The sequence below is a fragment of the Somniosus microcephalus genome, chromosome 6, assembly GCF_052327205.1.
Source record: "Somniosus microcephalus isolate GS21.2 chromosome 6, FLI_Smic_1.0, whole genome shotgun sequence".
NCBI classification, from domain to species: Eukaryota; Metazoa; Chordata; class Chondrichthyes; order Squaliformes; family Somniosidae; genus Somniosus; species Somniosus microcephalus.
In genome coordinates, this window is record NC_140992.1 from 110756556 (window position 1) to 110783589 (window position 27034).

Here is a 27034-nt window from a genome sequence, read left to right on the forward strand (position 1 = left end):
AGGACACTGGGACAGCATAGAAAGAGAGAAATAAAAACAGAAAATGCTGGAAATACTCAGCAGGTCAGGCAGCAGTTCTGACGAATGGTCATCAACCTGAAACATTAACTCTGTTTCTCTCTCCACAGATGCTGCCTGACCTGCTGAGTATTTCCAGCATTTTCTGTTTTTATTTCAGATTTCCAGTATCCGCAGTATTTGTGACCATCCCCTGCACAGGGGCAGCAGAGGGAGACTGGACTCACAAGTGCAGGGAAACCCCGAGTTACTGGAATTGTCTAATAGATATACAGCGTTGGAACTATCAAGTAGACAGTGACTCAGGATGTCCTGAACAACACTGATACTGTAGAGCAAGGGATTGTTTGGTTATATACCGCCTTTGTTTCAGTTATGACAATGACTGGGGGTACAGTTTGTGCCGAGTGAGTCTCCTTGAATGGGCTGCAGACTGCTGTTGTTTCTTCTGTTCCTGGCAGAGGCCTAACATCACTTTCTAATTCAAACATGTTCCATATGTGCCTCATCCACTTATGGGGAGGACTGTACTTCCCAATAAAGAGAAAGGACCACACATTCTGACAGTAGCAAGAATTATGATAGCCTGCTCATTGCAGGGGCCCTTCAGCAGTTGTTTGGTATGGAAGGAAGAAATTTGTGGTTCTTGCGTAGGTGTATAGTATGTTAGCTTTATGATCTTCAGTCGATCTTCATGTATTTTGCAGCAGTGGTGGTGTTGAGGATCTGTCTCTATACCTCTTGCCACTACTCCTCTCTTGACAAATGGTTTTAGTCTCATTCCAGGCTACCCTCATGTTTTCAGTCCCGTCCTTGGTCATGGAGGTGAGCTTGGTGCACAGGGCGGAGAGGTGTCCACAGGAGACTGTTGGGGAATGAAAGAAGAGTTCTGGGGTTTTCTGATGTTGATGTCTGAAAATATTGCAGGGTTCTGGAGGGAGTGATTCATCTGGAGATAGAAGTATTAGTCCTGCTGGGGGAGGTGAAATTTGTATGTTCAGGGCCTGGGTTTAGATACTTTGGTGTACTTGTCTCAGTGAAACACACCATTTTATACGAAAGGAATTTTCACCCCTCCTAACCAGATGAAAAAACTGCCCATGTCACCCCTGGGTTAAAAAAAAAAGAAAGACTTGTATTTTTATGGCACTTTTCATGGCCTCAGAACATCCCAAAGCGCTTTACAGCCAATGAAGTACTTTTGAAGCGTAGTCATTGTAATAATGTAGGAAATGCAGCAGCCAATTTGTGCACGGCAAGGTCCCACAAACAGCAATGTGATAATGACCTGGTAATCTGTTTTTTGGTGATGTTGGTTGAGGGATAAATATTGTCCAGAACACCAGAGATAACTCCTCTGCTCTTCTTCGAAATAGTGCTGTGGGACCTTTACATCAACCTGAGATGGCAGATGGGGCCTTGGTTTAACGTCTCAGCCAAAAGACAGCACCCCTAACAGTACAGAATCGGAGTGACATGGCACTGGAGTGTCAGCCTGGATTATGTGCTCAAGTCTCTGGAAAGCGTCTTGATCCCACAACCTTCTGACTCAGAGGCGAGAATGTGACCAATTGAGCCACTTCTGACACTATAGTAGGGTGAACACAATATTCTACCCCGCCTCCTTTACTTATTTCAGATGCTGCCTATTTCGGTACTATCCAAACAGTTACGTGACCTGGACAGCCACATCTCCAAGTCAGGCAGAGGCTGCAAAGTATGCCTCAAGTGTCTTCAGCTCCGGAACAAGAGCCAAAATAATCTACAGTAAGTATGGTAGAAATGACCCAGAAACATAACATCATATACTGCACTCAAAATTATTTATTAAACAGTCTGGAATGAAATTAGATTCAATTAATCTGTTATTCCTTTTTTTCCCTTTTTTACAATGTGATAACACCTGTAATTGCAGAATAGGTACATTCCGTCTACTTTAAATAGGACCTCTAGCTCTCAGCTGCTCCTAGCAAACCTAGATTTATTCATTGCTGGTAACTGCAAACACATAATCAAAATATATATATGAAAGGCAAAGCGAATCACAAGGTAAAAATCTTACAAATCAGAATAATTCCTGCTTAATTATTGGGACCCTTTCCCTAACAGTCAGTCAAAACCACCTTTCAGAGCATTACAATCACCTCTTCATCGTGTGCAACAGAGAATTGGCATGCACGCATTAACTATTCTCTCAAAACGTTCCTAGTGATGTTCGGTGACTCAGGTCTGTGCAGGGTGCTCGGTTCTGCTCTCTCTCTGTACTCCCCCCAGAGTTTCAGATCACTTGGGTCTGATTGCATCTGAAACAACTACAACAACTGGCATTGATATAGTGCCTTCAACATAAAATGTCCCAAGACTTCACAGATGAGCATAAGGACAATGGATACTGAGCCAGGAAGGGAGAGATTAAGAAGGATTAGTCAAAGAGACTGGTTTTAAGGAGGGAAGAGAGATGGAGAGGCAGAGAGCTTTAGGAAAGGAATTACATGGTGTAGGACCCAGGTTGCTGTAGCCTCTGCCACCAATGCTGAGTAAAGGGAGGAGAGGGAAGCACAAAAGGCCACTGCTCATCAATTTCAAACTCTGTCATTTTCAAATCGCTTCGCAAGCTCGGCCCTTCCAAACTCCACGACATGCTCCAACCTTCCATCCATATATATTGCTGATGACACCCAGTTTTACCAGTATCCATTCTCCCTGGTCACCTCTGTGCTGTCAGATTGTCCATCTAACATTAAGTCATGAACAAATCAAAAGCACCTGCATTGAACCTCAGGAATGCAAAGCCATTCTTCTCAGTCCCTGCCATGAACACTGCTCCATTGCCACTGTCTCCAATTCTCTTACTAGCTGTTTGTTCAGGCTGAACCAGACAATGTACAACGTCAATGAGCTTCAAACCCCATATTCTTTCCATCACCAAGACCACTTTCTTCCTCCCTTGCAACATCACCCACCTCTGCCCTTACCTCACCTCCAAGGTCACAAAAACCCTTATCTGAGCTTTCACCACCTCCATCCCCATGAGCTCCAACTTGTCCAAAAAATTGCCGTTCAGCTGTCAACCTGCACCAAGTCCAACTTGCCCATTCTCCTCCCACCGCCCCCATCGCATCTGACTCCCACCCCAAGTCCTCATCACTAACTTACATGGGCTCCAGTTCCCAACAAATTAAATTTAAAATCTACGAATCCCTACACAGCCTATGACATCACCCTACCTCTGCGGCCTTCTTTAGCCCTATGCCTCGTCCCACATCCTCTATTTTGGACTCCTGTGCATCCACCATAGGTGGTAGAGCTCTCAGACTCCTTGGCCCTACTCTCTGCATTTGCCTCTCCTCTTCACCCTCCTGCTTTAAAAACCTCCTTGAAACCATCACTTCCACCAAGGTTTTAGTCACCTCCCCCACCTGGGCCAGGGTAATGGCAGGGTCGATGCAGCGGGTGGAGGCCCCAACCTGAGCTTGTGGGGCGGGATCAAGAAAATGCAGCCCTCAGCGTCTGTCCCTTGAATCCTCTGTGAAGCTCTTTGGGATGTTTTTCTATGCTAAAGTCAACCATATCAATAAGGTAAGAGCAGCCACTTTGTGCAGAACTTCTCCTGTAATAACATAGTTGGACGTTGAAGAGAGGAGAGCAAATAATAATGTGACTGGAGCAAAAATTCATGATGTGACTCTAAGCAACGTCTCCTGACCATGTGGCTTATAGCTGAATGTCAGACACAGTGTCAGCTGTTTGGTGCTGTGCAAAATTCAGTCCAGTGCAGCTTCCCTTTGAATGGCTGTGTACAGGACAGAAAATAGTTCAGAATACAAGGCAATCATTGGGCTTGTCTTTGATCAAGAGCTGCGGGCATTCTCCCCACTGGCAGAATAATGTTTGGCTTGTTCGTCTTCAGTACAGGTGCAACTACATCAGAAAAAAATGATAAAAGTTAGGATATGACATTCTCAACTTATGATCACAACAACAGGTAGGACTGATCAAAGGGAATTAGGGAGACCATTAGTAGGCCAGATACTGTCCTTTCACACTCTGGGACTGGGTGGTATAGTGGGTCAGACACTGTCCTTTCACACTCTGGGACTGGGTGGTACAGTGGGTCAGACACTGTCCTTTCACACTCTAGGACTGGTTGGTATAGTGGGTCAGACACTCCTTTCACACCCTGGGACTGGGTGGTACAGTGGGTCAGACACTGTCCTTTCACACTCTAGGACTGGTTGGTATAGTGGGTCAGACACTGTCCTTTCACACCCTGGGACTGGGTGGTACAGTGGGTCAGACACTGTCCTTTCACACTCTAGGACTGGGTGGTACAGTGGGTCAGACACTGTCCTTTCACACCCTGGGACTGGGTGGTACAGTGGGTCAGACACTGTCCTTTCACACTCTGGGACTGGGTGGTACACTGGGTTAGATGCTGTCCTTTCACACTCAGGGACTGGGTGGTACAGTGGGTCAGACACTGTCCTTTCACACTCTGGGACTGGGTGGTACAGTGGGTCAGACACTGTCCTTTCTTACTCTGGGACTGGGTGGTACAGTGGGTCAGACACTGTCCTTTCACACCCTGGGACTGGGTGGTACAGTGGGTCAGACACTATCCTTTCACACTCTGGGACTGGGTGGTACACTGGGTCAGGCACTGTCCTTTCACACTCTGGTACTAGGGGGTACAGTGGGTCAGACACTGCCCTTTCACAATCTGGACTGCGTGGTACAGAGGGTCAGACACTGTCCTTTTACCTCTACTCCACACTCATTGGATGAAATTATCTGTCACTGGCTGTAAGGTTTCTATGTGAAATGAGTTTGGCCAATTCAGATCCTGGTAGGCCATCAAAGTAGTGGACAGAGTAATGTCACACAAATGTGTTAAAGGTCATTCTGCAAATGTCTTCAGTACTAATGTCAACCTTAAATTGGAAAGCTCATTATGGGAAATGTAGAAATCTAGTGCAGTCCTGTTTGAAGGGACACTGTAGAGCGAGCTTTATTCTGTACCTAATCCATGCTGTATCTGCTCTGGGAGTAGATGGGACAGTAGAGAGGGCTTAACTTTATCCAATTCATGCTGTATCTGACCTGGTCGCATTGATGGGACAGTGTAGAGGGAGCTTTATTCTGTATCTAACCTGTGCAGTACCTGACCTTGTTCCGTTTGTTGGGACAGGGTAGAGGGAGCTTTACTCTATATCTAACCCATGCTGTACCTGACCTGGGAGTGTTTGATGGGACAGTGTAGAGGGAGCTTTACTCTGTATCTAACCCATGCTGTACCTGACCTGGGAGTGTTTGATGGGACATTGTAGAGGGAGCTTTACACTGTATCTAACCCATGCTGTACCTGACCTGGGAGTGTTTGATGGGACATTGTAGAGGGTGCTTTACTCTGTATCTAACCCGTGCTATACCTGACCTGCCCCTTGTTGTTGACACGAGGGCCTGAAATGGAAAAATGTTTGTATCTGGGAAGGCTGCAAGGAATTTATGATCAATATTTTTAACCAAATACCATAGATATCAATGTTTTGTAATACTGTTGTTCTTGCCCACCCATTTCCTTGCCCTTTTCCTGTATCCTTTAATATTTTTCCTTTTCAAATACTTATTAAATTTCCTTTTAAATGATGCTGTAGTCTCTGCTTCAATAGTCACGTGCGGTAAAGCATTCCATGTTCTCATAACGCTCTGTGAAATAAATTCTAACTTCCCCTTTCCTTCTTGAAATGATAATCCGCAGTCTGTGCCCCACAGTTCACCAACCAGTGCAAATAACCTTTCACCGTTTATCCTCTCAAAATCTTTCAAAATTTTGAAAATTATATGATCAATTCTTAAGCCTTCTTTGTCCCAGTGAAAAACATTCCAAGTTTCTGAGTCTTTCTTCCTACTTCATTTCACTATTCGTTTCCCCAAAATTTGCTACTTTGCATTTGCTGCCCATTTGACCACTCCACTAACCTTTCGGTGCCCTCCAGCAATCTCCTGCATTCTTGCTCACAGATTTTCATTCCCCTAATTTGATACCAGCATTCATCCTCTCTGCTCCCTCAAACACTGGATAAAGTAAAGCGTCACCGATCACAATCGCCAGAGGCATCGCATGCCCAGTGCCACAGTACAGGATCAACCAGTGAATCTGAGCAGTTAGACTGAGCAGCACTGCCCCAGTTATGGTGAAGCCCAGTGCCACAGTATAGGCTGAGCATTTGGGCTGGATTTTCCTCTGCTATACTGCCCAAAAGTGAGTAGTAGGGAGGGGGAAGGAGGAGGAAAATGGAGCTGGGAGACCAACCACCAGATTCTTGGCCCTCTGAGCACCGCCAGAAATTTTCATTCCCATCTCCCAACCAAGGAACTCGGCTGCTCGACCCATGACTGCTCGCCCAAGATAAATGACGGCAGATAGGGGGAAAGCCAGGGAAAATGGCTGATTTGCCTGCATCTTGGCCCAACCATCTTAAGCTCCTTCAGCAATGGCCACCCCAGTTGTCTTCCATGCCCATGGGTTTGGAAGGGCAAAACACTGACTGACATGAACCTATATCTACCAGTCTGTTACGCACCATATCAGATCAGGCACCAGCTGCTGTTTCACCAACTATTATTCCTAAACCTGCAAGATTTTGCACTCCGCACCTTTCTACTCAGGCTAGGTCAGCTTCTCCACAGAAGATGGCCTCCGTTAATGAATAAGGCCAGGGGTCTCAGACAAGGGCCGGGGGATATTTTGCAGAGCCCACTGCAAGATGCCATCGATCGAGCCCTACGACAAATCAAAGAACAAAGTTACAAGTATCAGTTTGCACTTTTGCCACACCTGACTGTATGATCATTTGCAGGTCAGCATCAGGGAAAAGGGCAGCCCAGGGTCAGGGAAAGGAAAAGGTCAGGGCCCGGGAAAGAGGGTGGATGGAGGGCACAACCCTGGTCTGGAAAATGTTAATAGGCACGGGCAGCTGTCTGACTTAGATTACACAAAACTCGACACAGGTTTAATATGAAGAAACATGGAATGAGATTAGAGAGCGCAAAAAGAAAGAAACGCAGTGGTTTGGAAATGAGGAACAGACAGCGAACAACTAACTTTAGGAATGGGGAACAGACACAAAGAACTAACTAGGAATGAGGAACAGACAGCTAAAAACAGCAGTCAGAACGAAGAATAGACACTAAACATGATTTGGACTTGGGCATAGACAACATGATATTGAAAGTTATTGATGTCGGGGGTAGGGAATTAACAAACAGTGAGGAGGAATGTAACATTTCAGGAGGACAGAGCGAGATTAGAAGAATGGACAGATAGGTGGTGGGGGCAACTTAATGTGCAAAAATGTGAGTGTAAAGTCCGCGCCTCAATAATACACGGACTTCGGGAGAACAGTTTAACAGGTACATTACTGAACAAGAGGCAGCTTGAAACTGAAACTACAGAAGCCTGCTAGGGCCTTTTATACAGGGGTGGTCACTGCCGGTACTGCAGCCTAAGACCAGTTATTCCCTTAAAGGTACATACACAACAATTCCTCCCCTTTTAGATAAACAGTACATAACATTCATTTAACAACTAAATAATAACTAATTACAATTACAATTTTCTCAGTAATATATACATCAACTGAAATAGTCATTTATAAGTTCAGTCTTTGAGGAGGCTTCCTGATCCGGACTGGATAGCACCTTTCTCGAGTATCCTGTTCTGGCGGTGGAGTTAATTCTGGCTCATTGTCATTGGTTGGTTCGTCAGCTTCCAATACCCCTGCTTCTGAGGTAGACGCAATCTGTACTTCGGGCTCATTACCAGGTGCACATGCTTGTGGTACAGGTTTGGCTTGTTCCTGTGACTCTAGAATCTGGTCAGCATGGCGTCTCACGATGCTCTCTCCAACGTCCACTGTGTACATTAGTGGTCCCTGCTGTGTGCATATCGTGCCTGGCTGCCATTTTTCTGTTCGGTAGTCGCGGGCCAAGACTGGTTGCCCTATCTTGAAGCTCCTGGTTGGCTTCTCATTTATGTGCTGGAACTGCTTATCCTCAACATCTCGTCTTATGTTTGGTTTGAGCAAATCCAAGCGACATCTTAGTCTCTGGTTGAAAAACAGTACGGCTGGAGTTTGGTTGGTTACTGCATGTGTCGCATTCCGGTAAGCAAACAGGAAGTTATCCGCCTTGTGTTGCAGTGGTATGTCGTCATTATACATTGCCTTTATGGCCTTTTTAAAGGTCTGAACAAACCTCTCAGCCAATCCATTTGTGGCTGGATGATATGGGGCAGATGTGTAATGTTTCACCCCATTATTCTTCAGGAACCTCTGGAAATCCTCAGACACAAACTGTGGGCCATTGTCGGAACAGATCTGTTCTGGCAACCCATTCCTGGCGAAGATGGTCCTTAGGACTGCAATAGTTTTCTCCGTGGTGGTGGAGGATATTTTAATGACCTCTGGCCATTTCGAATGGGCGTCCACAGCGATTAGAAACATTGAGTCCATAAATGGACCAGCGAAATCAATGTGTACCCGTTGCCATGGAGATGAGGGCCACTCCCATGGATGTAGCGGGGCCTGTGGTGGAGCGTTTTGGACCTTCTGGCATTCTGTGCATCTCTTGGTCATATCCTCAATTTCTTTATCGATTCCCGGCCACCACACAAACGCCCTGGCTAGGCTCTTCATTTTTACCCCTCCCAGATGACCCTCGTGAAGCTCATTGAGTACTCTATCTCTCAACTTGGGTGGAATTACCACTCGGGATCCACACATCAAGGTTCCCCGGCACACTGACAGCTGTTCCCTCCTTGGCGAGAATGCTGGCAACAGTGAGTCGCCATGTGCTGGCCAACCCTTCACTGTCAAATCATAGACCCGAGAGAGTGTCGGGTCATTTCGGGTTTCCTTCTCAATACTTGCGTTTGTAACAGGCAAACATTCGACTATGGTCGCATGGAATATCTCCACAGGGTCCACTGCAGGTGCTTCTTCCGCCGTAGGCAACGGTAGGCGCGACAGCCCATCAGCGTTTCCATGTTGTTTTGTACCTTTGTACTCTATGTCATACTGATGTGCCCCTAGAAAAAGTGACCATCTTTGCAGCTGTTGCGCCGTCATCACCGGAACGCCCTTCTTTGGGTTAAAAATTGAGACCAGGGGTTGATGATCAGTCAGTAGGGTGAATTTCTGCCCGTGCAGATAGTGATTGAACTTCTTCACCCCCTACACCAGGCTGAGGGCCTCCCTGTCAATCTGGGCGTAGTTACGCTCGGCTGAGGTTAGCGAGCGCGATGCAAAGGCTATTGGCCTCTCTGAACCGTCACGGAATTTGTGTGACAGCACTGCTCCAATGCCGTAAGGTGACGCATCACATGCCAACCGAATCGGTAGTGTTGGGTTGTAGTGGGCCAATACTTCTTTTGAAGTGATTTGGCATTTACATTCCTGAAAGGCACGCTTACACTCATCACTCCATTTCCATGTTACACCAGTTTGAAGGAGGGCGTTCAGTGGGTGCAGAATTGTAGATAAATTCGGCAAGAACTTATGGTAGTAGTTCACCAACCCGAGGAACGACCTCAGTTGCGACACATTTTCTGGTGCTGGAGACTTGACTACAGCCTCAATCTTGTCCGGTGACTTATGCAACCCTTCCTCATCAATCATGTGGCCACAATACGAGATTTGTCTCCTGAAGAACTCGCATTTGGGACGGTTGGCTCGTAGCCCATATTCCTGCAATCTCGTGAGCACCTGTTCCAGGTTGGCAAGGTGTTCATTGTCATTTTCGCCCGTAACCAGGATGTCGTCCAAATAACACTGGGTCCTCGGGATCCCTTGCAGGACTTGTTCCATTGCCCTCTGCCACATAGCCGGGGCCGATGCTACCCGTCGATTGTACTGGTAAAGGCCTTTGTGAGTGTTTATCGTGAGGTATTTCCTAGATGCTTCTTCCACCTCCATTTGTAGATACGCTTGAGCCAGGTCAATCTTTGTAAAACGTTTCCCTCCAGATAGTGAGGCGAAAATATCTTCTATCCGCGGAACTGTACTGTGTGTAGGATTGGGTTCACAGTCACCTTGAAGTCCCCACAGATGCGAACCTTCCTTGGCTCCCCAGGTGTGCTGCTCAATGCTTTCTTCATTACAGGAACGATGGGTGTGGCCCACTCGCTCCAGTCCACCTTAGACAGCACCCCCGAACGCTCCAGACTCTCCAGTTCAGCTTCCACAGCTGGGCGTATCGCATATGGCACCGGTCTGGCCTTGAAAAATTTTGGGGTTGCGTTATCCTCAATCTTTATGGTTGCCTTTATTCCTTTTAGAGTCCCAAGTCCTTGTTGGAACACCTCTTCCGTGTCAGATAGAATTTGTGACAGACGTCCAGGTGCGACGTCATCATCTTTTTTGTCAGTCACAGTTAGTGCCAGAATGGAATGCCAATCCAATTGTAGTCTTCGGATCCATTCATGTCCCAATAATGGTGGTCCTCCATCTCGTAGTATATACATGTATAGTTTCTGTGTTTCCTTTCCGTTATATTCAACTGGCACCCTTATTTTTCCTCTGGGGTAGACCTTTTGCCCCGTGTATGTCTTCAATACAATGGACGTGTCCTTTAAGGGTATGTGTGAGAATAGCCGCTCATAGTCTCGTCGATTCATGACAGTTAGGGCTGATCCTGTGTCCAATTCCATCTTCACTGGGGACCCTGCTATCATGAGGGTGACCCAAATGGTTCGGTGATCTTCTTTTGCGATCACGTTGTGTAACTTTAAACAACTTAGTCGCCTGCTCCCGGAGTCCTTATCACTCTCCTGATCTTCTGAACTACTATCTGTCAGTTTCTTTACTTTCCTGTACTGTTCCTTAGTAGTTCTTGTCGTGTTGGTCTTCTTTCCCGACCTGCAGACTCTTGCTATATGTCCCATTTTCCCACATTGCCTGCATATTTTGTCTTTAAACCAGCAGTCCTTCTGCTCATGGGTTGTTCTGCCGCAGCGATAGCACTTTTCGGCTCCATACGCCATTTCGTTAGCGCTGTATTCTTGTGGTTTCTGTTGTATTTCCGCAGCTTCCCGTGCTGCTGCTTCGTAGGATACTGCCACGCTTGAAAGCCTGTTCTAGCGTCAGGTCCTTTTTTGAAAGTAGTCGTTTCTGGGTTCCTTCACTCTGGAGCCCGCAGACAAACTTATCCCGTAAGGTGTCTGCCAGTCCTGCTCCGAACTGGCAGTGCTTCGATAACTTGCGTAGTTCCGTAAGATAGTCAGCATTGCTCTCATCTTTGTGCTGGTTTCTTTTATGGAACTTGAATCTTTCTGCTATCAGCAGTGGTGTAGGGCTTAGGTGTTCCTGTAAGATATGAACAATCTCCTCAAAACTTTTCTCCATTGGTTTAGCTGGGGTAATTAAATTCCGCAATAGGCCGTACGTACTCGCACCCATCAGATTTAATAATACCGACGCCCTCTTTCCATCAGCCACCTCATTTGCCTTGCAGTACACTTCAATTCTTTCCACATACGTGGTCCAGTCTTCTACCTCGTTGTCGAAAGCAGTGATACTGCCACTTTTCGGCATCTTGGGCGATTTAAAATGGCGCCTCCCGCGCTTTTGCTTCTTCCCCAATGGAATAAAATGGCACCTCCCGCGCTTTTGCTTCTTCCCCTTACTGCCACGCTGCTCCTAGCGTTCTACGGGGTAATGGCGGCGACTCGCAGCTTCGGCGCGTCTCGCTTTCCTTCCCCCCCGTTTAGTTTCTCTCCGCTGTCCTGTTCTCGAGCACCGACCGCGCCCTGTGCGCTCCACCCTCTCTTGTTTTCTTTTCCCGGCAACGCTGCGCGGCCCGATTTGTAGAGCCGCTCGATCGAGCTTGAGCCCACCGCAGTCCGGAAGGGTCAGCGCGCTACCTGCTACCAGCACGATTTGCTGGAACCACAGTCTCTCCCGCAATTCTCCAAACACCGATGGATTCTTTGGGCGGTTGCCCTCGGTCGACGCCCGTTGCTCAGACTACGACCTTCCAGGACCTTCCTTTCAGGCGAGATCCCCGTGAGATGATGCCACACTGCAGGTGAGTTCGAACTTACTCGTCGCCACTGTAAAGTCCGCGCCTCAATAATACACGGACTTCGGGAGAACAGTTTAACAGGTACTTTACTGAACAAGAGGCAGCTTGAAACTGAAACTACAGAAGCCTGCTAGGGCCTTTTATACAGGGGTGGTCACTGCCGGTACTGCAGCCTAAGACCAGTTATTCCCTTAAATGTACATACACAACAGTGAGGAGATACATTTTGGTGAGAAAACAAGGAATGGGATCATACACTCAATGGAAAGAGAGTCCTAGGGATTCTCTGAAAAGTGTGAGTACACGTGGATAAAGCCATAAAAAAGTAGAGTAAAAAGTAATCATAAATTTCTTCAAAGCATTGTTTAGACAACAGTTTGAGTACTGAATGCAGCTTTAGGCAACCCTTTAGAGAAAGGACATTAAAGGCATAGAGAACATACAGGGTAGATTCACCTGGATGATACTAGAGATGGGAAATTGTAGTTATGAGGAGATACTTTAGATAGTGGGATTAGTTCCACTGGAGCAGAGAAGGCTAAAAGGAGATTAAATACAAGTTCTTAAGATTATGAAGGCTTTTAATAGAGTAAATATGGGAGGACTATTTCCTGTGGTTGGGGAGTCAGGGACAAAGGGTGATTAAGTTAGAATTGTCACTAGGAGAGTGCAGAGAGAGGTTAGGAAAAACTTCTTTACTCACTGGGGCATGGAATGATTTGCCACAGGGAGTTTTTGAGGCAGAGACCATTATATCTTTTAAGGGGAAAATAGATAATAATTTAGGCCATGAATTTACCTGGGTGTTCTCCCGATCAGTGGCCATAGCTTCGACGGAAGTTCAGCGGAAACCCCTCTTATGCGGGGCACCTGGGGTTTACACCAATCTTCTGTCAAATGCATGGTGGGCGATGGAGAGAAATCCAGGGAAAATTCCCGGCGTTGAAATGGAAGAAGAAACAGGGCCGTGGGGAGAGGCCGTGACAGTGGGATTGGTTTTGGACGATGCTAAAATAGAGCTGGAGCAGACACGATTGATTGAATGCCCAGTTGACATGTACGACACCAGGCATGATCAATGTGCTCCACACCAGATACCATCAACATGTACCACATTGGCTACAATCAAAGTGTACTGAACATTTGGCACAATCAACGCGTCACACATAGCAGGTACAATCAACACAGAGCACACTAAATACAATCGACATATTACCACCTCTGGTACAACCGACATGTACACACCAATTACAATCAATGTATACCTTACCCGAACAATAAACTTTTACGAGACAACAAGTTACAATCAATATATACCATGCCAGGTGCAATCAGCATGTGACACTCACAGGATACAATCCACATGTACCACACTGGGTACGATCGAGATGTCCCACAATTACATAAGTACATAAGAAATGGGAGCAAGAGTAGGCCATTCAGCCATTCGAACCTGCTCCACGATTCAAAAAGTTCATGGCTGATCTTCCACCTCAAATCCAACTTCCCACACTATCCCTATATCCCTTGATTCCGATTCCCTTAGTATCTAAAAATCTATCGATCTCTGTCTTGAATATACTCAACAACTGAGCATCCATAGCTCTCTGGGGTAGAGAATTCCAAAGATTCACAACCCTTTGAGTGAAGAAATTTCTCCTCATCTCAGTCCTAAATGACCGACCCATTATTCTGAGACTGTGACCCCTCATTCTAGACTCCCCAGACAGGGGAAACAACCTCCCAGCATCGACCCTGTCAAGCCCCTTAAGAATTTTCTATGTTTCAATGCGATTACCTTTCATTCTTCTAAACTCTAGGGAATATAGGCCTAACCTACTTAATCTCTCCTCATAGGACAATCCCCCCCATCCCAGGAATCAATCTAGTGAACCTTTGTTGCACTCCCTCTGAGGCAAATATATCCTTCCTTAGGTAGGGAGACCAATGCTGTACACAGTACTCCAGGTGTGGTCTCACCAAGGCCCCATATAATTGTAGTAAGACTTCTTTATTATGGGGGCAAGGTACTGACTTGGATAGAGAACTGGTTGGCAGACAGGAAGCAAAGAGTTGGAATAAACGGGTCTTTTTCCGAGTGGCAGGCAGTGACTAGTGGGGTACCGCAGGGATCGGTCCTTGGACCCCAGCTATTCACAATGACCTTCCCTCCATCATAAGGTCAGAAGTGGGGATGTTCGCTGATGATTGCACACTGTTCAGCACCATTCGAGACTCGTCAGATACTGACGCAGTCCGTGTCCATATGCAGCAAGACCTGGACAACATTCAGACTTGGGCTGACAAGTGGCAAGTAACATTCACACCACACAAGTGCCAGGCAATGACCATCTCCAACAAGCGAGATTCTAACCATCTCCCCTTGACATTCAATGGCATTACCATCGCTGAATCCCCCACTATCAACATCCTGGGGGTTACCATTGATCAGAAAGTGAACTGGACCAGCCATATAAATACTGTGGCTACAAGAGCAGGCCAGAGGCTGGGAATTCTGCGGCGAGTGTCTCACCTCCTGACTCCCCAAAGCCTTTCCACCATCTACAAGGCACAAGTCAGGAGTGTGATGGAATACTCTCCACTTGCCTGGATGAGTGCAGCTCCAACAACACTCAAGAAGCTCGACACCATTCAGGATAAAGCAGCCCGCTTGATTGGCACTCCATCCACCACCTTCAACATTCACTCCCTCCACCACCGGCGCACTGTGGCTGCGGTGTGTACCATCTACAAGATGCACTGCAGCAACTCGCCAAAGCTCCTTCAACAGCACCTTCCAAATCCGCGACCTCTACCACTTAGAAGGACAAGGGCAGCAGACGCATGGGAACATCACCACCTACAAGTTCCCCTCCAAGCCACACACCATCCTCACCTGGACCTGTATCGCTGTTCCTTCACTGTCGCTGGGCCAAAATCCTGGAACTCCCTTCCTAACAGCATTGTGGGTGTACCTACACCATATGGACGGCAGCGGTTCAAGAAGGCGGCTCACCACCATCTTCTCAAGGGCAATTAGGGATGGGCACTAAATGCAGGCCTAGCCAGCCAGTGACGCCCACATCCCATCAATGAATTAAAGAAAAATTAAAAAATACATATATTAATGATGTAGACGAGGGAACTAGATGTAATATCTCTAAGTCTGCAGATGACACAAAGCTGGGTGGGCGTGTGTGCTGTGAGGAGGATGCCGAGAAACTCCAGTATGATTTGGACAGGTTGGGTGATTATACTGCATGTGCCATGCATCTGCCCAATGTGGATAAATGCGAGGTTATCCACTTTGGTGGCAAAAACAGGAAGACAGATTATTATCTGAACGGCAATAGATTGGGAGAAGGGGATGTGCAACGAGACCTGGGTGTCCTTGTGCATCAGTCGCTGAAGGTGCAGCAGGTGGTTAAGAAGGCAAATGGTATGTTGGCCTTTGTAGCGAGAGGGTTCGAGTACAGGAACAAGGATGTCTTGCTGCAGTTGTACAAGGCCTTGGTGAGACCACACCTTGAGTATTGTGTGCAGTTTTGGTCTCCCTATTTGAGGAAGGATGTTCTTGCCATGGAGGGAGTGCAGCGAAGATTCACCAGACTGATACCTGGGATGGCGGGAATGACGTATGAGGAGAGATTGGGTCGATTGGGCTTATACTCGCTGGAGCTTAGAAGAATGAGAGGGGATCTCATTGAAACTTATAAAATTCTAACAGGACTAGACAGACTAGATGCAGGAAGGATGTTCCCAATGGTGGGGAGTCCAGAACCAGGGGTCACAGTCTAAGGATAAGGGGTAAACCATTTAGGACAGAGATGAGGAGGAATTTCTTCACCCAGAGAGTGGTGAACCTGTGGAATTCTCGACCACAGAAGGCAGTTGAGGCCAATTCATTAAATATATTCAAGAAGGAGTTAGATATATTTCTTAAGGCTAACGGGCTCAAGGGATATGGGGAGAAGGCAGGGACAGGGTACTGAGTTTGGATGATCAGCCATGATCTCATTGAATGGCGGAGCAGGCTCGAGGGGTCGAATGGCCTACTCCTGCTCCTAGCTTCTATGTTTCTATGTTTCTATCCCTTTGTAATAAAGGCTAACATAACATTTGCTTTCCTAATTGCTTGTACAAGGACACCCAGGTCCCTTTCCCAGTCTCTCACCATTTAAAAAATATTCTGCTTTCCCATTTTTCCTACCAAAGTGGATAACTTCACACTTCTCCACATTATATCCCATCTGCCATGATGGAACAGTCAATGCCAGCCACATACCAGGTATACTTACATTGCAGTCGATGTGTGAGATAATGGCTCTGTTGTGAAATGTTTTTGAGAAAATATATTTATATCTTTTAGCATGCACAAACCAAGGTGCCTGTTATAAGCAGGATCCAGAGGATAAAAGAGCACCATACGTGGAGAAATATTCTAGAACGTGTTACTGCTGCATAGACGAGGCTGAAGAGGTGCAGCAGCCTTGTCTGTTCTGTTTCTGTGATGGAACCAGAGAAGCTGCATGAAAGAGAAAGGGCACACTGCGTACAGATGAGAAATAAATCTCTCAGTGTAGTGATTCCTCCCATGTTACCCTGTTGATGATTCCAGACACACAGGGCATCAGCAGCAAACGAGACCTCCCGGTCTCTGTCCCTTACTTACAGCCTCCCCTTCAGATACAACATTCAGAATTTCCAATTCCGCACACTGTCTACCCTTGTGTACTCTCTGTCAATAATTGGCAAATGAGGAGCAGTTTGTGCTGTTGGTTCCACAAGGACGTGCTTTTCAATTAAAGCAAACTAATTTTACATAGACAGGGGGCATTTTAATCCTCTCTGCGTGAACTCCTTGAAAATTCAATTCCAGAGTGTGAAAGGACAGTGTCTGACCCACTGTACCACCCAGTGGCAGCGTGTGAAAGGACAGTGCCTGACCCACTCTACCACCCAGTCCCAGAGTGTGAAAGGACAGTGTCTGACCAACTGTACCACCCAGTCCCAGAGTGTGAAATGACAGTGTCTGACCCACTGTACCACCCAGTCCCAGAGTGTGAAAGGACAGTGCCTGACCCACTGTACCACCCAGTCCCAGAGAGTGAAAGAACAGTGTCTGACCCACTGTACCACCCAGTGGCAGCGTGTGAAAAGACAGTGTCTGACCCACTGTACCACCCAGTCCCAGAGTGTGAAAGGACAGTGTCTGACCCACTGTACCACCCAGTCCCAGAGTGTGAAAGGACAGTGCCTGACCCACTGTACCACCCAGTCCCAGAGAGTGAAAGAACAGTGTCTGACCCACTGTACCACCCAGTGGCAGCGTGTGAAAAGACAGTGTCTGACCCACTGTACCACCCAGTCCCAGAGTGTGAAAGGACAGTGTCTGACCCACTGTACCACCCAGTCCCAGAGTGTGAAAGGACAGTGCCTGACCCACTTTACCACCCAGTCCCAGAGTGTGAAAGGACAGTGTCTGACCAACTGTACCACCCAGTCCCAGAATGTGAAAGGACAGTGTCTGACCCACTGTACCACCCAGTCCCAGAGTGTGAAAGGACAGTGTCTGACCAACTGTACCACCCAGTCCCAGAATGTGAAAGGACAGTGTCTGACTCACTGTACCACCCAGTCCCAGAGTGTGAAAGGACAGTGCCTGACCTACTGTACCACCCAGTCCCAGAATGTGAAAGGACAGTGTCTGACCCACTGTACCTCCCAGTGGCAGAGTGTGAAAGGACAGTGTCTGACTCACTGTACCACCCAGTGGCAGAGTGTGAAAGGACAGTGTCTGACCCACTGTACCACCCAGTCCCAGAGTGTGAAAGGACAGTGTCTGACTCACTGTACCACCCAGTCCCAGAGTGTGAAAGGACAGTGTCTGACTCACTGTACCACCCAGGCCCAGGGTGTGAAAGGACAGTGTCTGACCCACTGTACAACCCAGTGGCAGAGTGTGAAAGGACAGTGTCTGACCCACTGCACCACCCAGTCCCAGAGTGTGAAAGGACAGTGTCTGACCCACTGTACAACCCAGTGGCAGAGTGTGAAAGGACAGTGTCTGACTCACTGTACCACCCAGGCCCAGGGTGTGAAACGACAATGTCTGACCCACTGTACCATCCAGTCCCACAGTGTGAAAGGACAGTGTCTGACCAACTGTACCACCCAGTCCCAGAATGTGAAAGGACTGTGTCTGACCCTCTGTACCACCCAGTCCCAGAGTGTGAAAAGACAGTGTCTGACCCACTGTACCATCCAGTCCCAGAGTGTGAAAGGACAGTGTCTGACTCACTGTACCACCCAGTGGCAGAGTGTGAAAGGACAGTGTCTGACCCACTGTACCACCCAGTCCCAGAGTGTGAAAAGACAGTGTCTGACCCACTGTACCATCCAGTCCCAGAGTGTGAAAGGACAGTGTCTGACTCACTGCACCACCCAGTCCCAGAGTGTGAAAGGACAGTGTCTGACCCACTGCACCACCCAGTCCCAGAGTGTGAAAGGACAGTGTCTGACCCACTGTACAACCCAGTGGCAGAGTGTGAAAGGACAGTGTCTGACCCACTGCACCACCCAGTCCCAGAGTGTGAAAGGACAGTGTCTGACCCACTGTACCACCCAGTGGCAGAGTGTGAAAGGACAGTGTCTGACTCACTGTACCACCCAGTGGCAGAGTGTGAAAGGACAGTGTCTGACTCACTGTACCACCCAGGCCCAGGGTGTGAAACGACAATATCTGACCCACTGTACCATCCAGTCCCAGAGTGTGAAAGGACAGTGTCTGACTCACTGCACCACCCAGTCCCAGAGTGTGAAATGACAGTGTCTGACCCACTGTACCACCCAGTCCCAGAGTGTGAAAGGACAGTGTCTGACCCACCGCACCACCCAGTCCCTGAGTGTGAAAGGACAGTGTCTGACCCACGGTACCACCCATTCCCAGAGTGTGAACGGACAGTGTCTGACCCACCGCACCACCCAGTCCCAGAGTGTGAAAGGACAGTGTCTAATTCCCTGTACCACCCAGGCCCAGAGTGTGAAAGGACAGTGTCTGACCCATTGTACCACCCAGTCCCAGAGTGTGAAAAGAGTGTCTGACCCACTGTATCACCCAGTCCCAGAATGTGAAAGGACAGTGTCTGACCCACTGCACCACCCAGTCCCAGAGTGTGAAAGGGCAGTGTCTGACCCACTGTACAACCCAGTCCCAGAGTGTGTAAGGACAGTGTCTGACCCACTGCACCACCCAGTGGCAGAGTGTGAAAGGGCAGTGTCTGACCCACTGTACCACCCAGTCCCAGAGTGTGAAAGGACAGTGTCTAACCCACTGCACCACCCAGTGGCAGAGTGTGAAGCGAGAATGTCTATACCCCTGTCCCCCCATGTTTGTTTGGTTGTTCCTTTTGTTGCTTTCTGAGTTTGTTAGCAGCTCACCTCTCGAAGAATCGAGTCAAACTCCTCCTTGTTGAAGAGCTGCTCATTAACAAAGGAATCCGGTTCTGCTTCATGTTCAACGACAGTCTAAAGAGAAAGAGGAAGAAAAACCATAGAAATTAAATGTTAAACTCAGTGGCTAAGAGTTTCCGCTGGGGCACAATCAGCGATCTGGGCCCAAATTGTGTTCAAAATTTAGCTAGATTTCAGAAGTATTTTTTTTGCTCAAGTTTCTGCTCAACCTCATTTGCATATCGGTGTATGTAAAATCTTCCATGAACCAGCGCAATCGGGCAGCGTCTTAGAATGTAATTTGTTTTAAAACATTTTTGCATTAAAAAATATTCCTTGATATATTTAAATAATAGTGGTAACCTGGTGCGGTTTTATTAATACAGCTGGAAATGGGTTTATCACAAAAATGCATTTTTAATCAGTGTCTAGTCCACCACCTGTGAGGAACCCATTTTAAATAATTGAAAATGACTTTAACAAACTATACAGAACCATTTACCAGTTACATTGGTGTACAGTAGTCAATTTCTTAGTAAATTAAAAAAATTAAAGAGCTTTTAAAAGGTGTCTATTAGTGTCCTTGCATCTAAAAAAGCTTAATTTTAAGAGCCTCTTCGAAGGCCTGCAAATGGGCCCCAATTCGCAGAAACTTGCCATGGCGATTAATTCACCCTGGGGGCATACCCGTTTTTGTGGGCGGGGCCAGCTTCTTGCGCAATGTTTTTTAAACTAGCGCAAAAGATCGTGGAAACTCGATTTGTGCTGAACATAATTTGCGCTTGAAATTCCTCGATCTTTTGCGTAGGTTTGACCGATTACCTAGCGGAACTCCTGCCCATTGGATTCACAGATAGTGTGGTGCTCTGCATTTAACACCTTGCCTCCTACTTGGTCTTGTTTCCTACTCCTTGTGGGAGTGAGGGTCATGCCACAAACACTGATTATCAGATCCAAGATTGAGATTCCAGGACTGTCACTGAGCCTGGGTGCATTCCTCAGTACACTATCAGGAAAGATAGGTCCACTCCGTTCACTGTATTGCTAGGAGATGGGTACCCCACCCAGACAAGCAATGAATAAACAACTGACTGGGAATAACACTCTTCTTTCTCTCACGTCGTGCCAACACTATGGCTGCTGCACCAAGTGTGCATTGTAGGTCAGGACCTGTAATCGTCATTACAATGTCAGAGGAAGAGCTTTGAAGTGAGTGCTGATCAGTCCTGGAGTTAGTTGCTGGTGATATAATTCAGGTTCTGTGGGTGGCTAATCAGCAGACGCCCATAGATTTGCTGCTTATTCTTTCATAGCCATAGAGTCATAACGGCACAGAAGGAGGTCATTTGGCCCATCGAGTCCGTGACAGCTCTCTGTAGAGCAATCCAGTCAGTCCCATTCCCCTGCTCTATCCCCGTAGCCCTGCAAGTTTATTTCCCTCGAGTGCCTATCCAGTCTCCCCTTGAAAACGCTGAGTGTCTCCACTTCCACCACTTCCATCGGCAGCGAATTCCAGGTCATCACCACTCGCTGCGTAAAAAAGTTTTTCCTCACGTCCCCCCTGTATCTCTTGCCCAAAACCTTAAATCTGTGTCCCCTAGTCGTTGAACCATCAACTAATGGGAACAGCCTTTCCCCGTACAGCCTATCCAAACCCTTCATAATCTTGTACACCTCTATCAAATCATCCCTCAACCTCCTTTGCTCCAATGAAAACAAATCCAGCTTCTCCAACCTGTCCTTGTAGCTAAGATCCCCGGAACCATTCTGGTAAATCTCCTCTGCACCCTCTCAAGGGCCTTCACATCCTTCCTAAAGTGTGGTGACCAGAACTGGACGCTGTTGTGTATGTACCTTTAAGAGAATAACTGGTCTCAGACTGCAGTACCGGCAGTGACCACCCCTGTATAAAAGGCGCTAGAGAGCCTCTGTTGTTTAGATTCGTTTATGCCTTTCACCAGTAAAGTTCTGTTTATTTTCTCTCTTGCTAGTCCGTGTCTCAATCATTCACGGACTTAACACTGGCGACGAGTTAGAAACGAACTTACCTGCAACTCAGCAGCAGCTCCGACGACGTTGCTGAAGGTCGGAGCCAGAAGAAAGAAGAAAAAAAAAATAGGCCATTGAAACTCGAGAAACGGGCGTCGACCGTCAATCATCGAGTTCAAAACTTGCAGGAGAGACTGTCCAGAGCCAGGCTGGGTTCCTCGGTCCGTGGTTTCCCAGCTAATCGGGCTGGTGGCAGGTAGTGCTCTGATCCTTCCTGGGCTGCAACGGGGCCGGGCAGCGAGGTGGGAAGCAAGGAGAGAGAGAGAGGGTGGAGCATACAGGGCGCGGCCGGTGTTTCGATGCTGGGCAGCGTTCGGACCTCAGAAGGGGGAGGGAAGTGTCCCAGAGGGTCCGCTCCACGACGGGAAGATAATAAAAGAAAGCGAATTAATATTTAACGCGCAGGAAACCGTGGAAAGCAGCGCTAACAACAGCGGGGAAGAAGACAAAGCGCGGGAGGCGCCATTTTGTTAAATCGGGGAAGAAGGCAAAGCGCGGGAGACGCCATTTTAGATTTGCAAGATGCCGAAGACTGGCTGTATCACTGCTTTTGATAATACATTAGAGGACTGGACCACGTATGTGGAAAGAGTCGAGGTATATTTCGAGGCAAATGAAATAGCGGAGGGGAAAAAGGCATCAATATTGCTAAACGTAATGGGCGCTAGAACGTACGGCCTATTGCGGGATCTGATTACTCCAGCCAAACCGAAGGCGAAGAGTTTTAACGAAATTGTTGCTGTTCTACAGGAGCACTTAAACCCTGCACCGCTGTTGATAGCAGAAAGATTTAAATTCCACAGGAGAACTCAGCACAAAGATGAGAGCAATGCTGAGTACCTTACGGAACTACGCAAGCTATCAAAGCACTGCCAGTTCGGAGCAGGACTGGCAGGTACCCTACGGGACAAATTTGTCTGTGGACTCTTGAGTGAAGGAACACAGAAGAAGTTACTCGCAGAAAAAGAGCTGACGCTAGATAAGGCTTTCAGCGTGGCAGTATCGTATGAAGCAGCAGCCAGGGGAGCTGCAGAAATTCAACAAAAACCACAGGAATACGGCACCCACGAAATGACACGGGGATTTGCAAAATGTTATCGCTGCGGCAGAACTAACCATGACCAGAAGGACTGCTGGTCCAAAGACAAAATATGCAGACAATGTGGGAAGATTGGACACATTGCACGAGTTTGTAGGTCTGGGAAGAAGACCAGTGACAACAAAAAGGCTACTAAGGAACCGTACAAGAAAGTACAGAAGATGACGGACAGTAGTTCCGAAGACCAGATGAGCGATAGTGAATCCGAGAACAGGAGATTAAGCTGTCTCAAACTTCACAATGTAATCGCAAAAGAGGATCACCGAACCATTTGGGTCACCCTCACGATAGCAGGGTCCCAAGTTAAAATGGAATTGGATACAGGATCAGCGCTAACCGTCATGAATCGACGAGACTATGAGTGGCTATTTTCACACATACCCTTGAGAGAGACATCCATCGTCTTGACGACGTATACGGGGCAAAAAGTATACCCCAGAGGAAAAATAAGGGTGCCTGTCGAATACAATGGCAAGAAAATACGGAAATTGTATCTCTACATACTGCCAAATGGTGGACCACCGTTATTGGGACGGGAATGGATCAGGAAGATAAACTTAGATTGGCATTCCATTCGTGCAATGATGGTGGACGGTAAAAAAGATGAAGACGTCACTCCTGGACGATTGTCAACAATCTTAGCTAACGCCAAAGAGGTATTTCAACAAGAACTGGGCACGCTTAAAGGCGTAACCGCCTCGTTAAAAATAGAAGAGAATGCAGTTCCCAAGTTTTTCAAAGCGAGACCGGTACCATATGCAATTCGTCCAGCTGTCGAGGCAGAGCTGGAGAATCTGGAGAAGGCGGGCGTGTTGTCTAAGGTCGACTGGAGCGAGTGGGCGACACCCATCGTTCCTGTCATGAAGAAAACGTTAAGCAATAAGTCCGGAGAGCCAAGGAAGATTCGCATCTGTGGGGATTTCAAGGTGACGGTGAACCCTATCCTTCACACAGTACAATATCCTCTTCCAAGGATAGAAGACATCTTCGCCTCACTGTCTGGAGGGAAGCGTTTTACAAAAATTGACCTAGCACAAGCATATTTGCAGATGGAGGTTGAAGAGTCCTCTAGGAAGTATCTCACGATAAACACTCACAAAGGTCTTTACCAGTATCATCGATTGGTATTCGGAGTAGCATCGGCTCCGGCGATATGGCAAAGAGCGATGGAACAAGTCCTGCAAGGGATTCCGGGGACTCAGTGTTACTTGGACGACATCCTTGTGACAGGTGAAGATGACAGTGAACACCTTAACAACCTAGAACAGGTGCTCACTAGACTACGGGAACATGGGCTGCGAGCCAACCGCCCCAAGTGCGAATTTTTTAAGAACCAGATATCGTATTGTGGCCATGTGATTGATGAAGAGGGGTTACATAAGTCCCCTGACAAAATTGAAGCGGTTGTTAAGGCCCCAGCGCCTGAAAATGTGTCGCAACTGAGGTCATTCCTCAGGTTGGTGAATTACTATCATAAGTTTTTGCCGAATTTGTCGACAATTCTGCATCCACTGAACGCCCTGCTACGAACGGGGGTAGCATGGAAATGGAGCGATGATTGTAAACGTGCTTTTCAGAAGAGTAAGGACTTAATCACTTCGAAGGAAGTATTGGCTCACTACAACCCAGCATTGCCAATCAGGCTGGCGTGTGATGCGTCTCCCTACGGCATTGGGGCGGTACTGTCACATAAATTCCTTGATGGTTTGGAGAGGCCGATAGCTTTTGCGTCACGCTCGTTAACTTCTGCCGAGCGTAACTACGCCCAGATTGACAGAGAGGCCCTCAGCCTAGTGTGGGGGGTGAAGAAGTTCAATCACTATCTGCACGGTCAAAAATTTACTCTACTAACCGATCATCAACCTCTTGTCTCCATTTTCAACCCTCAGAAGGGCGTACCGATAATGACAGCACAACGGCTGCAGAGATGGTCCCTTTTCCTAGGGGCACACCAATATGACATCGAGTACAGGGGAACTAAACAGCATGGAAATGCTGATGGATTGTCACGTCTACCGTTGCTGACGGTGGAAGAAGAAGACCTTGCAGTGGATCCAATGGAGTTATTCCACTCGACCATAGTCGAATGTCTCCCTGTGACGAATGCAAACATAGAAAAGGAAACACGGAATGACCCGACACTATCACGGGTCTATGATTTAACGGTGAAGGGATGGCCAGCACATGGCGAACCACTGCTGCCAGCATTTTCGCCAAGAAGAGAACAGCTGTCAGTGTGCAGAGGAACCTTGATGTGTGGATCCAGAGTAGTAATTCCACCTAAGTTGACGGATAGAGTGCTCAATGAGCTTCATGAGGGTCATCTGGGTGGGGTAAAAATGAAGAGCTTAGCCAGAGCGTTTGTGTGGTGGCCGGGAATCGATAGAGAAATCGAAGAGATGACCAAGAGCTGTGCAGGATGCCAGAAGGTCCAAAATGCCCCACCACAAGCTCCTCTGCATCCATGGGAGTGGCCCTCATCTCCATGGCAAAGGGTGCACATTGATTTTGCTGGTCCCTTCATGGACTCGATGTTTTTAATTGCGGTGGATGCACATTCAAAGTGGCCAGTGGTAATAAAAATGTCCTCAACCACCACGGAAAAAACTATCGCAGTTTTACGAACCATATTCGCCAGGAATGGGCTGCCTGAACAGATTTGCTCTGACAATGGACCACAATTTGTGTCTGAAGAGTTCCGGAGGTTCTTAAAGAACAATGGTGTTAAGCATTACACATCTGCCCCATATCAGCCAGCCACTAATGGATTGGCCGAGAGGTTTGTCCAAACATTCAAGAAGGCTATCAAGGCAATGTGTAATGAAGATATACCCCTACAACACAAGGTGGACAACTTCTTGTTTGCCTACCGGAATGCGACACATGCGGTTACCAACCAAACTCCAGCCATGATGTTCTTCAATCGAAGACTACGATGCCGCTTGGATTTGGTTAAGCCAAACGTCCAAAGAGATGTGGAGAACAGGCAGTTTCAGAATATGAATGAAAGGCTGACCAGGAGTTTTAAGATAGGTCAACCAGTTTTGGCCCGGGACTACCGCACTGAGAAATGGCAGCCAGGAACGATTTGTACACGACAAGGACCTCTCATGTATACTGTGGACATTGGGGAGAGCATTGTAAGACGCCATGCTGACCAGATTCTAGAGTCACTGGAAAACGTCAACTCCACACCACGATCTGATACACCTGGTAATGAAATCGACGTTCCAATTGCAGCTACCGCAGAACCGGTAATATTGGAAGCAGATGAACCAAACAACGACATTGATTCCGACTCAACATTGCCAGAAGAACCTGATACTCCAAAGAGGCGTTATCCAGACAGAATTCGGAAGCCTCCTCAAAGACTGAACTTATAATTGCTTAAACTTAACCAATGTATCTAGCAACAGTAATTGTGATTGTAATTCGTTATCATTAGTTGTTAAATGAATGTTATGTACTGTTTATCTAAAAGGGGAGGAATTGTTGTGTATGTACCTTTAAGAGAATAACTGGTCTCAGACTGCAGTACCGGCAGTGACCACCCCTGCATAAAAGGCGCTAGAGAGCCTCTGTTGTTTAGATTCGTTTATGCCTTTCACCAGTAAAGTTCTGTTTATTTTCTCTCCTGCTAGTCCGTGTCTCAATCATTCACGGACTTAACAGACGCAATACTCCAGTTGTGGCCTAACCAGCGCTTTATAAAGGTTCAGCATAACTTCTCTACTTTTGTACTCAATACTGTACCTCTATTTATGAAACCCAAGATGCCATATGCTTTGCTAACCACTCTCTCAATATGCCCTGCCACCTTCAGGGACCTATGCACATTAACTCCCAGGTCCCTCTGTCCCTGCACACTCTTTAAAACTGTGCCATTCCATCAGCATTTCCCCTTAGTTTTCTCTCCATCTCTCCTAAAGGTTCTGACTCTTGCTGGGGCAGTTCCATGGGTGCTGGCTGCCTTCTGCTAACTCATTCAACTGGTCATTCTTTAGGTTTGGGCCTGGACAGTGAATGTCAGCAAAAATATTAAACAGCGGAGGCATCACAGCTGAGCCCGATCCAGTCGTCACCCAACACCCAATGCATACACACTCATTCCAGCAGGCCTCACTGGATAGTGACCAGGAGTGAGAACACTGACTTATTTTCTCCCTCCCTCATGCGAAGGCTGCTGGCACCGATTTTATCACGCTACTATCACCCAAACTGAGATTAGCAAACTCAGCACATACCAGTGATCAAACGAGAACTGTCCTGGTGTGAATGGCTCAGCACCTGATGTGTGGATTTGTGCATGTTGAATGTGTGCCACCCAGTACAGGG

The 27034-nt window shown here is 47.4% G+C and overlaps 1 protein-coding gene across 1 annotated transcript in view; it reads right to left on the reverse strand.

Annotated features, from left to right (window-relative positions):
- Positions 1-1747: 1747 nt before the first annotated feature.
- aire (autoimmune regulator) overlaps positions 1748-27034 on the reverse strand; it is a 177470-nt gene continuing 152183 nt past the window's right edge. Inside the window, exons 13-15 of the mRNA XM_085990681.1 lie at positions 19540-19626; positions 6676-6802; positions 1748-3939 (exon numbers count right to left, since the gene is read on the reverse strand). Of these exons, the coding sequence (XP_085846807.1) occupies positions 6722-6802; positions 19540-19626 (168 nt within the window). The 3' untranslated portion in view covers positions 1748-3939; positions 6676-6721. The remainder of the gene's footprint in view (positions 3940-6675; positions 6803-19539; positions 19627-27034) is intronic.